Here is a 14,480-nt window from a genome sequence, read left to right as displayed (position 1 = left end):
CCTAAGAAGTTAAGAGGAAGGGGAAATCAGATGGAAATCAAGAAGACTTTTTTTATACTAAGGGTTGTAAGATTTAAGAACAAACTACAGAGTCATATAGTTGAAGAAGAGATGCCGACAAGTCCAAGAAATGTCTGGTTTAGGTACTGACAAATAAACAAATAAATAAATAAAACACTGACTGGCTGGCATCCTGTCATATGTATGCTGCTATCTTTGTCTTTTTGCTTGGAATAGAATGAGGGGACAAAGCCTGACTGGCTAGGCCAACATAACATAATTCAGTAAAAGTTTTCAAACTTCTGAATATAGATGGATTTGAAAGGTAAATCTGAAAAAGAAAAACTGTTTAAAGTAAATTCATAAAGTTAAACATTGCAAATCTGACAACTTCAGATTTTGCAACTCCACAGTATAGAGTTGTTCATATAGAATGACTACACTGATTTTTGTTCTCCATTTTTTAGAAACTCTGTTCACAAATAAATACAAATACTAGTTCTGGGATGGAAAACAACCAATGTCAATGATACTTAGTTACGTAGAACACCATTTTTGGAGTACCAGTTAGTTGGTTTTGCAACTCATGTGAAATATTTTCTGGATAAACAACTGACCTTTTAGGTTTTACTTAAAACGTAACTAATTTGTGAAAGGGCATAAAGTTGCAATACACATTATTAAAGATGATTTCCAGTAATGCTATAATGTATTGCACACTTAAAAAAAATCCTTTATTGAAGAATAAAAACTTCAACATAACTAGCTATGGATTTATCAATATATAAATTTAATAAACTATGATACATTAATTAATCATTCATGAAACAATGAAAGCTGTGGTTAGTATTACACTAAAAGGCCCCATTAAATTACAAAAAAAAGTCAAATAACGTACAGTTTGTGACAAAGTTGGTTTTGCAATAGTGGTGTTCCAACACATTTTTATATGGTGCCAAATAAACATTTCTAAAAACCTGGAAGTTAAACGCCATATTAGAAGTTTTCTGAAAATATAAAATTGGACGTATCCAGCGTTTAGAGTTACATTTTTGATACAGAAAAGTAAATATGAATTTTGCGGAGTGTTAAATATCTTACATACACACTGAATTACTGTGTGAGACTGGTTTAAGAAGCAACTATAAACTTGAATTTGAAAATGAAATTAAAGAATGAATGAAAAACATCAGCCTAAATGTTATGTGTAGTTTGGCAATTTTTATTGAATGACAGTTACTTTTAAAGTGTCGTGTATTAACGTGCATGCAGCTACACTGGTCATCTGTTTCTTTTTTGCATGACTAATGTTTACTTTTGCATGAATGTTTTCAATAAGTTACATGGTGATCTTTAAAGCTCAAAGTAACTGTAAGTTTACATTAAGACTGCTAGCTCCTCTATACTATTGTTTCTTTTAGTAATAATTTATTTTTTCTTGTTTTTCATATAATTTAGGTGACTTGGACCATCATTTGAAAAGGAGAGGTTTGTTTGTGTTTTTTCTTTTACTGCTAAAGTAAAAATTTCACTTAAATTAGCAAGCTATTAAAATTAAACTGTATGTTACCTTTCATTGAGAGCAATACCTGTAAGACTTTTGTAAAATAAACATAGTGGAATCAAATAATATATGTGAATGTACATATTTCTGTACAATTTCTTCAAATTAATTTTACAACTGAGTGCTTAATTTAGTGATATCAATGTTTATTTTGTATTTTCTGTTTGGAAATTCAGTACACCCACTTTCCATGTAAGCAAAATGCAGAAAATGTACATGCCAAATAAAAAAATAAAAAAATGTATTTCTCTATTTAAAAAAGTAAAGATAAGTTGTTTTAATGTGGCAAACTATAAATGCACCATTTATAAACAATATTCATAATAATACTTCTTAATTATCTGAACACAAGTATTTTAGTATTTTCATAACCCCAATTTTTTTTCTTTAGATAATTGCCTTCTTTGGTTTTTGATGTACTCTGATACCTACACACCCCTTTATTCGGTTCTCAATGAGTCTTTATTTAAGTTATATTTTTATTTTTATTGTCCCAATAGGAATATCTGGTTTGTCAGTAGGTTTAGATATCAGAGTGGAAGTAGGAGAAAATTTCCTGTTATGTAAAATCATGATAAATGAGAAAATTTCAGCTTTCTGTTTGTATACTAGAGAAGCTGGACTGTTACAAATCAACATCTGGTGCTGAAGGGAAACAATGTTGTTCATGTTTCCAAAGTTATCTGGTTTGTAAATCTGGACATTGGGCCTTGCATGCTCCATAAGTGCCACTTAGTATCTGTACAAATAGGAATGTAACATGTGACTGTAAAGACTGGCTCCATTTCATCTGAACACTTGTGCTCAGATAAATCAGAATAAGCTTCTCCCTTTTAAGACGAGTTCCACTAGTAGCTAATGTAATTCAATCACTTCATAGAGTGATGCACCAAAATAATCACCTTAATCATAGAATTATCACATAATTGCCAAGCTGTGTTCCTGGCTATGGACTCCTCAATACATAAGACCCTGTCTGGGAAACGTTTGGTTGAAGCAGCATAACCCTGGTGTTAAATGAGCCAATAGGGAAACTGCAGACTAAGGGTAAGGTCTTAACATGTCTGAGTTGTCTTTTCTAAACCATGTACACATTTATGAATTTTAGGACAATTTTAATAAGAACTTCATCACTTTGCAATCATATAGGTATGGTATGCAATGTAGCCATCTAATTGTTAATGGGTGGCGCCTGCCCAAAAAAATTGTTTGTCTTGTTGTAAAGAACGTTTCATCATTCTGATCCTGCATGCATTGCAGGTCTAGTGAAGGTGACCAGTCACAATTTTCTACCATTTAATAATACTTTTTCACATAGGAGCTTTGAAAAAGTGCACCATGAAATGATACAGCTGTTTTCATATGAGTCGACAGAAAACAGCTGTCTAGTGATGTCACTGGTCCAGTACAATGCTGGGGGAAGAACTCCAGACAAAGACTGAATGGCTGGGCAGAGTGGTGGCTCTGAGGCTAAGGATCTGTGCCAGTAATTGGAAGGTTGTTGGTTCAAATTCCATAAATGCCAGCAGTGACTCCACTCTGTTGGGCCCTTGAGCAAGGCCCTTAACCTGCAATTACTCTGTCCAGCCCTGCAGGTCCTCCAACTTGCAGGGAAAACTTGGGGGTTGATGGTAGGATTGGCACTCCAGCCACCATATAAAGGAACCCCACACTGTTCCAGTGTGGTGCTGAGGTATCACTCACTGCACTTGGGTCCCAATCTGGGTGGTTCGCTGTGTAGTGGGTGCGGCAACGCGCTGTAATCAGCTCATGCTCCCAATCTTTCCTCCTCTTTGATTGCTATAGTTATTAAAACAATGCTCAATTTACATGTATTTTAAAGCTATTTGAGCAGAAATGGAGGTCATTCTTTGGGGTCAGGGAACACATAACATTGTTTTCTATTTCAATTATTGGCAATTATTTGTTCACGTTAGGAAAATTCATCACACAAACGTATGGTCAGTAATGGATTAGCTTCACAAAGCAGTGGAAGCCTATGAAGTTTTTATAGGTAACATTCTGGTTACCTATAAACCAAACCTCAAAATTCAATTTGATAAAATCCATCAGAAAGAAAAATCTGCCAAATAGGAAAACTGAGTTTTAACAGTTGTGCTATTCTTGCACAATATATTCAGAATATCTAAGAATTTTTATTGTTTCATAAAAATATTATAGCTTAAGCAAGATGGTCTATTATTTTTTGTTGTTAAACAGGTAGAAGGGGTGGCATGGTGGCGCAGTGGTAGCGCTGCTGCCTCACAGTTAGGAGACCCGGGTTCGCTTTCCGGGTCCTCCCTGCGTGGAATTTGCATGTTCTCCCCATGTCTGTGTCGGTTTTCTCCCACAGTCCAAAGACATGCAGGTTGGGTGGATTGGCGATTCTAAATTGGCCTTAGTGTGTGCTTGGTGTGGTTGTGTGTGTCCTGCGGTGGGTTGGCACCCTGCCTGGGATTGGTTCCTGCCTTGTGCCCTGTGTTGGCTGGGATTGGCTCCAGCAGACCCCCGTGACCCTGTGTTTGGATTCAGCAGGTTGGAAAATGGATGGATGGACGGGTAGAAGGTTTATTTATTTTGTCTACTCCTACTGGAACTTTAGTTTCTTTGTACTCTCAGAATATCAAAAAACCTTTGACCATTCAAACCAAATGTTTACCTCTGTACCTGTTTACATTTAACATTTACATCATTTAGTAGACGCTCTTATCCAGAGCGACTTACAACAGTGTTTGTTAGTTTTTTCGCATACCCCTTGGAGTCAGAGCGCAGGGTCAGCCATTGTACAGCGCCCCCTGGAGCAATTACAGGTTAAGGGACTTGCTCAAGGGCCCAGCAGAGTAGGATCTCTTTTGGCAGTGACGGGGATTCGAACCGGCAACCTTCGGGATACCGGCGCAGATCCTTAGCCTCAGAGCCACCACTCCGCCTGTTCTCTGACATCCAGACCCTTCTCTTCAGGCTCAAGTTGTGACAGATGTATGAAATTTCATTGTGGGTCATTTTTAGACCAAAGAGTTTTTCAATAACAATTGATTACATGTATTTGTTTTCATTACACACAAATTAGCCCACAGACTGCAGTAATCTGGGGCTTGTTAAGGAGTGTTTTCATTGGAAAGAGGGTGTAAGTCAGCTTTTATGCAGTCTTTACTGATAACAAGACTCTTACATGAAAGTCATAAACTGCATCAAGCTTAATGTTTTATCTTTTAGTTTGCTGACCTTTTCATTTAACACTAAAAACGTCATCTGAAGACAAGCACATGGCCTGTGATAAAACCCTAAGAACATGTAGTCTAGCTCACATTTCTTTAATAAAAGCCTGACAATGGATAATTGTCTGGTGGAGCAATGCTGGTACAGTATGTAATGATGCATTGATTATATTCATGAATGCAAGCAGTATGTTTGATTTTTGTAACAATTTTGATCAAAATTAGGTTTGAGGAAATTATTAGTTTTATTTTAGAAATACAATACATGGTACAATTTCTTGCTCTGATATCAAAATATATAATTTGCTATGTGCATTATTATTTCAAATAGACAATGTTGCTGAGAAGCAAAAATGAAAGAATTTTCATAAAGATTACAACAGCACTAATACTGATGTCAAAGGAATACCTTATTATAACCTGTGGATTAGTGAAAGCAGAAAGTAAAAGATGCAATTCTTTCTTTCCTTTTCATAGAAGCAATTTTTTAGACCTTTGGCAAACTGAATTTAATGGCAACTAATAATTGTTACCTGGGAGGCTAACAAAGGATCACAAGAGTGTAGTAGCTTTCAGTCTGTGTGTTATCTTCCCTAATAAATGTAAATTATTTTTTGCTATACACTGGGCAGACAGGAGTCCCAAGCTGTTATCATGGAAGTCCAAAGCTCTGATAATGAGAATAATTTTCAGCTAAGAAGAATAAATGAAACCATGAAAATAATAGCAGAAGAATGACATTTTCCAAATGCTGAAAAAGTGTGAGAGCTTTGCTAGTCAGGCACTCAAAGACCTTAGGGCAGCATGTGCATAAAAGGCAGCTAACAAAAGTCACATCTGCCAATCACGGCATGTCAGTCAGACAGCTCAAAAAGTTGCTGCAGCACAAGGCAGCTATCTACTTGCCAAAGGCGACCTTGTCAATTATAAACTCTTGAAATTTATTTTATGTCTTTACTTGCAATTTTTGATAGATTTCACTAGATTACCTTATAAGCTTTAGGAGGGGTGCTATGTCATGATTTAAATATTTATTTAGTGGAGGCTAACTGCTCAGTCTGCACTCTTATATTTTGTAATATTTTGAAAAATTCTTTACTGCTAGAATTCTGTCTGTCACAAGTCAAATCATCTACAGTTAATGATGAACATGTTAGACATCACAGCAAATGACAGAGAATGCTGAAAAGCTGCAGCTATTTGAGTGTCAGGCCCACTGGTTTGGTCATTAGAAAATGACAGCTTAAATGTTCAAAATACTCAAGTAGTACTAGGGTGTTGTACCATGTTAGCCATTATGAATGTAGAGAAAAGCCAAGCAAAATGACACCTTTTATTGGCTAACTAAAAAGATTACAATATGCAAGCTTTCGAGGCAACTCAGGCCCCAAGATGATTACATCTTGCCTGAAGAAGGGGCCTGAGTTGCCTCGAAAGCTTGCATATTGTAATCTTTTTAGTTAGCCAATAAAAGGTGTCATTTTGCTTGGCTTTTTTCTCTACAAAATACTCAAAAAAGCAGAATGAAAATGATAAAAAAAATTCAAATATCAAACACCAGGATAATAAATATGAAGTTATTTCTGATACACATATAAATGCTTGCTATATTCTAATAAACAATCAGCAAACCCAGTTTTGTCATTTCTGGTGTCAAGCTTTTCATCATTCTGTGTTGTTTGCCCTGGTATCATTATTAATTGTCATTTTTAGGATACAATTAAGGGAGTAAACTCCACAATAAAAAAGAACATGAATAAATATAAAAAAATGACAAGTGAGAGTTAAGAAATTAAATCTAAGTCAAAAATATGAAAGTTCTGAAATTTCTTATGAATGTTAATGTCACACTTCTGCTCTTTACTAAATGCAGAGTAAGAGAAGCGCAAAGACAGTGACTTTCTTCTTCTTCTTTCGGCTTCTCCCATTATGGGTCACCACAGCGAATCATCTTCTTCCATATCTTTCTGTTCTCTGGATCTTGTTCTGTTACACCCATCACCTGCATGTCCTCTCTCACCACATCCATAAATCTTCTCTTAGGCCTTCCTCTTTTCCTCTTCACTGGCATCTCTATTCTTAGCATCCTTCTCCCAATATACTCAGCATCTCTTCTCTGCACATGTCCAAACCAATGCAATCTTGCCTCTCTGACTGTCTCCCAACCTGTCCAACTTGAGCTGACCCTCTAATGCAGCGGTTCTCAAACTTTCGTATTTCGCGCCCCCCCTTTTCTACCTGGAATAATTCTGCGCCCCCTGCATAATATAAGATAGATGAGAATAACCCATGATACAACTAACAAAGGTATGATACTCGTGTGGTGTCACAGTATCCTATCATTTTTACTGTACTTCTATAAGATTTGCATATGTTCGGCTAACTTCGATGAAATATTTGCAATTTATTTTTTTTAAAGTGCTTTAATAACTCTTAAAATGCCTTGTGTGGTTTTTGTAGTAATTCTAATCCCAAAAACAAAGAATAAATTATTTATTCTTATTTAATTATTTTTTTATGTAAAGAAAATATTAAATATGTTTTCATTTTTAAAAATCTCGTAAACGACGACACCGATGAAGTCAATCTGCGCGAGACAAACGTATTTTTGTCCGACAAATATTATACCTCTCTTAGTTGAGTCATGAAAATAACCCAATACTCAGTAAATTATTTAACTCAATTTGGCAATATTGGCTATGCTGCCAATGTGGTGCAGTTGCGCTGCATTATCACCTGATCTACTCTTACACGAATATTCGCGATAGATACCGATACGTCTCGAACTTTAAAGCAGGCACATATTAGTCATTAGATCTAAGCCTTAGAAATGTTTTATTTTAATTTTAGTTTATTTTAATTAATTTTATTTTATTTTTAGTTATAATGCATTCATTGTGATTATATGCTTACAAATTTAAATTTGAAATAAAAATGTAAAAAATTAATTTTGATGTCTTTGATGTCATACTTTGATTCGACGGCCCCCTTGTACAGCTTCAGTGCCCCCCCAGGGGGGCGCGCCCCACAGTTTGAGAACCGCTGCTCTAATGTACTCATTTCTAATCCTATCCATCCTCGTCACACCCAATGCAAATCTTAGCATCTTTAACTCTGCTACCTCCAGCTCTGTCTCCTGCTTACTGGTCAGTGCCACCGTCTCCAACCCATATAACATAGCTGGTCTCACTACCATCCTGTAGACCTTCCTTTTCACTCTTGCTGATATCCGTCTGTCACAAATCACTCTTGACACTCTTCTCCACCATTCCACCCTGCCTGCACTCTCTTTTTCACCTCTCTTCCACAATCCCCATTACTCTGTACTGTTGACCCCAAGTATTTAAACTCATTCACCTTCGCCAACTCTACTCCCTGCATCCTCACCATTCCACTGACCTCTCTCTCATTTACACACATATATTCTGTCTTGTTCCTACTGACCTTCATTCCTCTCCTCCCTAGAGCATATCTCCACCTCTCCAGGGTCTCCTCAATCTGTTCCCTACTATCGCTACAGATCACAGTGTCTTCAGCAAACATCATAGCCACGGGGACTCCTGTCTAATCTCGTCTGTCAACCTGTCCATCACCATTACAAATAAGAAAGGGCTCAGAGCCGATTCCTGATGTAATCCCACCTCCACCTTGAATGCATCCGTCACTCCTACCGCAGACCTCACCACTGTCACACTTCCCTCATACATATCCTGTAAAACTCTTACATACTTCTCTGCCAGTCCCGACTTCCTCATACAATACCACAACTCCTCTCGAGGCACCCTGTCAAATGTTTTCTCCAGGTTCACAAGACGCAATGCAACTCCTTCTGGCCTTCTCTATACTTCTCCATCAACACCCTCAGAGCAAACATTGCATCTGTGGTGCTCTTTCTTGGCATGAAACCATACTGTTGCTCACTAATCATCGCCTCACTTCTTAACCTAACTTCCACTACTCTTTCCCATAACTTCATGCTGTGGCTCATCAATTTTATCCCCCTGTAGTTACTACAGTTCTGCACATCCCCTTTATTCTTAAATATTGGCACCAGTACATTTCTTCTCCACTCCTCGGGGCTTCCTTTCACTTTCCAAGATTCCATTAAACAATCTGGTTAAAAACTCTAATGCCTTCTCTCCTAAGCACCTCCATGCTACCACAGGTCTGTAATCCAGACCACTGTCTTTTCCATTCTTAATCCTCTTTATAGCTGTCCTTACTTCCTCCTTGCTAATCCATTGCACTTCCTGATGCACTATCTCCACATCATCCAACCTCTTCTCTCTCTCATTCTCTTCATTCATCAGCCTCTCAAAGTACTATTTCCATCTGCTCAACACACTCCTCGCTTGTGAGTACGTTTCCATCTTTATCCTTTATTGCCCTCACCTGCTGCACATTTTTCCCAGTTTGGTCCCTCTGTCTAGCCAATCGGTACAGGTCCTTTTCTCCCTCCGTAGTGTCCAACCTCTCATACAACTCATCATATGCCTTTTCTTTATCCTTCGCCACCTCTCTCTTCACCTTGCGCCTTATCTCCTTGTACTCTTGTCTACTTTTTGCATCTGTCTGACTAAGACAAAGACAAGTGACTTTAAATTAGAGGTAAAATGATTTACCAGCACTGACTGTGAAACTGGTTGAAAGAAAAACTTGGGACTAAGATTAAAAAACACTGATTTAGATGATGCAAAATAATAATAATAATTTTGTCTTGATTCAGCCAATAACTTGTATACCTTTCCCTTCCCTGCCCTTCTACACAGATGGTGTGCTATGTAAATAACCAAGTCCTAACCTACAATGAAACAAATGTAATTAATTAAATCATTGCCATTATTATCTTTAAACATGAAATCATTTCTCCTTTCACAACATTAATTATTTTATTTTGACATGCTGAAAAATGATACAGAATAGGAATGATGAAGATGCAGCAGTATAATGTTATGCTTTGTTTATTTTATCACAGGTGAACCTCCAACCAGGAAAAGAGGTTGGTAATACTTATTATGACTTGTTAATAAATGTGAAATCAACGTAACAACAATTTGTGGTTTTCATGATTTGCCAGTGATGAAAAGGAATGGAAGCCATCTGAATAAATATATTTATATGTTAATCAAATGCTTTATCATTTAAAGGGACAAAAAATTCACACTGGTTCAATTTTACCATTAGCTATATTTGTATAGTTTATTGTTATTAGTGTTACCATTTGACAACAAACAGAGCATGTTTATATTGTATATACAGTACATATATCAAGGAGCTTATTTAATTATAACTGACTAGACTTATTTGGAAGAAATTGAATTCAGTACAGTTAGTTAAATATACAGAACAGATAACAGACTATAATACTAAACAGTCATTTGGACATTAAGGAGACAGAACAAAACTAATTAAAAATGTTATGATTATTGTGCATATACTTTAGGTAAAATGAAGTGTGCATTTTATTCTATTCTATATTAGTAAGTAAAGGTATAATCCATTTTATCAATTGATTTTAACATTTTAATTTATATTCTTTATTATTTTGAGTAATTTATTAAGTTATAGTATAGTTTTTTGAGTTGCTGTGTAATGCATCAATAAAACATTTGTGTTAAACCAGTTTTGAGGAATTAAAGCAGTTTGTTTATGTTGTATAACTTTCCATACGAGTTCTTACTTAGTGCATTTTCTGTTGAGAGTGAAAAAGATTGTGTGTAATGAAGTGTTAAAACGTCTGTATTGGAATGATTGTTAGTCACCATGGTTTTAGGCATGTGTTTTTATTAATCAAGTGAATGTCTTTAATTTGTATGTACAGTCATGAAATGTGTAAAGTTATTTACTAATTCTTACCATCCATTTTGTGAAGACTATTCTAGGACAGGGTCACCGGTAGCTGAAGACTAACTTGTTAGCATTCTTACAAAGCTTTATTCAGCCCAGGGAGATATGCTAATCCATTGCTGGGCACACTCTCACACACATCCAAACCTTGCCCAGCTAGTTGTCAGCATGCTTCATCCATCCATCCATCCATCCATCCATCCATCCATCCATCCATCCATCCATCCATCTTTCATGTCTTTGGACTGTGGGAGGAAACTGGAGCACCCAAAGGAAACCCAAATAGACATGGGGAACACACACACTGCATGCAGGGGGCACCTGGAACATCAACCCACTGTTCCACCATGCCAAACCCCACAGCATTTTACGGAAGATTAATTTCATGAATTCATATTTGGACTTTTTCCTTGTCAATCTTGGTGCAGTATGAGACGATTTTAGTAAAAGGTTTCACAAGGGCATTGAAACAATGGAAAGTAAAATGCACCAAATCTGGCCAAATATAAGATGCTGAGTATAAAAGAAAATTGGCAGGAAAACGTTTTTAGCTCAATTAAACCAGCGCAAGGTGTCAGTATTATTAAGCAAATAAACATGCTAAATTCAGTAAAGGTTCATTTAATTTTTCCCCATATTCTTACATGATAGTCAATCTGAAATTATATACTGTATGCACTCAGCTTGAAGCAGTTTACTGAATCTTATTCAAACATCTCAGAAATTTTGAGTTATTTCTCTAAAATACTGAGTTATTTCACAAATATCGCATTACCACACAATTAGTATGGCGTTATTTCGCACTGCTGCTGTATCTGTGAAACAGAAATTTGTGGACAAATTAAGCATAACATTTGGAAACTGTTTCAATAGTAATGTTAGTTTTTCAGTCTTAATCCTTTGACTTTTTGAATTTTAAAACATGATTTGGAAATGTATAAAACACAGAATGGTTTGCATACTGCACTTAAATTATTATACTGGAAAATACAATTTCAGCGTACTGAGATTAAAACATGAAAAAAAAAACTTCTAAAATCTTCTTAACTCAATTCAGAGTCGGGTTGGTGGACTTATTTGGCTGTGACCCATAAAATGTGAACAATTAATCTGACACAGACATGTTTGGGGATGAGAGAAAGACTGCAGTACCCAAGAGAAAACACCCAGACATGGACATGAGGCGTTGGATTTGAATCCAGCATGCTAGATCCCTGAGGAAGCAGTGGTAACTACTGTTATGCTGTACCACAAATATTCAAGAAAACAAACTAACAGTTGTCATTATTACTTGTACAAAAATGCCCTTAAGGTAAAATTTGAGCACCTCTACAGCTGTGATTTTAAAAATGCAAAAATATTTTCTATTGTACATTTTACTGTTAGTTATAATTGTAAAAATGAGAAATGATATGCAGAATGGGTACTTTTCTATAGTTTAAAAAACTCTACTAGGAAAATGTATTGAGTGTTGCAAAATAGAAAAATCAAATAAGGCCTATTCATATGAACAGATTCAATAACTGAAGTATCTATTCAAGATTTGTATTTTTTTAACTGTATTGTTTTAACTTGACTTGAAAAAATCTACTTTACGTTTGGTGTATGAAACCAGCATCTGTTCAGATTATTTTCATCATTTTGATGTAATTAACTGCATGTCAGTTACTTAACTACACCATTTGAAAAAAGATTTAACATGCATGTTGCTGCATGTGTAGCCGGTATTTCCCTATTTTGTCAATCAGTAAGGGCTTTAAGGTCCATACCCTGAGCTTCGTATTAACAGAGATTTGCATGGGTGTCCTAAATGCTGATGAATAAGTCGGTTTTATTAAAAAATAAGCTTAATAATGCAGATTCTGAGGTGCTGGATGTCAACATTATGAAGAAGGTTGAAGATAATAAGAAGGAAGATGATAAAGATGATTACCTCCAAAAGAAGTCACAGAAAGAGAAGCTGGGGAATTCTGAAGAAATTCATCTTGATAGTGATAAGGATAATATGAATGAGATCAAAAGGAAGGAAATAATACTTCATCCTAACAAAAGTCATAATAATGATGGTAGTTACATATCTAACAATGGAAAGTCGGTGCATATTGACAATGAAACTAAATATAATAAAACCAGCATCCAGTTTTCTGTCCAAGGTGGAAAAAGGCCTAATATGAATGACAGCATGAAAAATGAGAATAGAAGAACTAGAATAAAAGACTATGTTGAGGATAACTTTGAAACATTGAGAAATGGCAGAAAAGTGGAAGGTAACGAATATCACCAAAGAAATTACATCAAAAATAATTGTGGTACTGACAAAAAAACTACCTATTTTACTGAAGAAGAGGAACAGGACAGTAATTTAAAAAAATGTTCAAAATGTAGTCATAAAATCGATAATAGCAGTCTTGAAAGATTTGAGGAAAGCCTCACTAAAACAGTTAAAGCCAATGGAAACAAATCATTGAAGAGAAGTTTCATCTACCAGAATAACAGTACTCATCAGAATAGTGTTCACAATACCAGTGACGAAAAAACGCAAGTGGATGTCAAGGAGGAGACAAAGATCTTAAGACTCAAAGGCAAGAAACTGAATTATGAAAATGGCAAAACAGAGGAAGTTCAAGATGACTACACTTCAAGCAACTTTCATGGTAAACACAATTATTAATCTAAACAAACTTTTAATATGTGTTTATTTTTAAAAGTTGATGATGTCAACATTTTTTTTTTCCAATACAATAGAATATAGAGAAGAAAATCAGAAAAAAAACAGCCACATCTGTCTTCTAGCTCAGTTATTCTGAGCCAAGACCAACAGTGTAGCCAAAGGTGTGCGTGGATGGGCAGATCACCGACACAATCAATTTTCAAGTTTCATATTGAAATATATATATATATATACTGTATATACTGTGTATATATATATATATATATATATATATATATATATATATATATATATATATATATATATATTATGTAAAACAGTTTTGATATTTTTGTTAGTATTATAGATTTTTATTTTTAATGGCTGGGTCTCTGAATTTGTGTGTGTGCATCTTCCAACATTGTCTGCATTACTAAGCTGTGTTTTATTAGAGGATCCCCCGCGTTCGGCCCCTAATGGTCAAGTTCTACATACCGTCTTATCTGGGTGAAATTTTATTCACCCACCTACTTTTATATAGCCCACCCACCAACAAATCTCTGGCTACGCTACTGGCCATGACAAGTATTTTCTAATCTGTTTTCTTGATATTGACAATCTTCTCAGTACGACTTTGCTCCTGTCCCACAATCCACCTGACAAAAGTATTAGCATTTGGAGTTTGCCTGGACAAATTATAATTTTCATTGACCTGTGTACATACACACTTCTCTGTAAAATTAGGAATTTATTTTACATTAATACATTCAATAAATCTTTTCACATCTTTTCCTAGAATATTATCGATCAACGCTTCATGTGCAAGAGATAAATGTGAGATCACCCCAAATTTCCCTTCCGTGTGCTACAATATGAGAATTTAGTATATTAGCCAGTGGCTGCCTCATGTTGATTTTCCTCCTCAAATTGTTGCATACGTGTACAGTGAAATATAACTACTGCATCATATTGACTTTAATAGTATGTATTCTGCTATTAAAGTGTTCAGCCCACATAATCTACTTGTCCACCACTCTTTGCATTGGTAGATTAAATGCAGCCAACAACAACCCTGATTAATAGCTGAGCTACCCCCAAATCTGTACAGTACGCACAATACACAGCTTAGGTATGTTAAATTGTTCAACTATTTATTTTGCTCACTTACTCACACAATACAAATGTAAATGCCAACATGTCA

The 14,480-nt window shown here is 35.6% G+C and overlaps 1 protein-coding gene across 1 annotated transcript in view; it reads left to right on the top strand.

Moving 5' to 3' along the window:
* trdn (triadin) overlaps positions 1 to 14,480 on the top strand; it is a 456,738-nt gene that overhangs the window by 111,158 nt on the left and 331,100 nt on the right. Inside the window, exons 4-6 of the mRNA XM_051924220.1 lie at positions 1,459 to 1,488; positions 9,758 to 9,781; positions 12,489 to 13,283. Coding sequence (XP_051780180.1) covers positions 1,459 to 1,488; positions 9,758 to 9,781; positions 12,489 to 13,283 — 849 coding nt within the window. The remainder of the gene's footprint in view (positions 1 to 1,458; positions 1,489 to 9,757; positions 9,782 to 12,488; positions 13,284 to 14,480) is intronic.

This window comes from Erpetoichthys calabaricus, chromosome 3 (assembly GCF_900747795.2).
Source record: "Erpetoichthys calabaricus chromosome 3, fErpCal1.3, whole genome shotgun sequence".
Lineage (NCBI taxonomy): Eukaryota > Metazoa > Chordata > Cladistia > Polypteriformes > Polypteridae > Erpetoichthys > Erpetoichthys calabaricus.
Note: the sequence above shows the minus strand (reverse complement) of the source record. Positions and strands in the feature narration are given on the sequence as shown.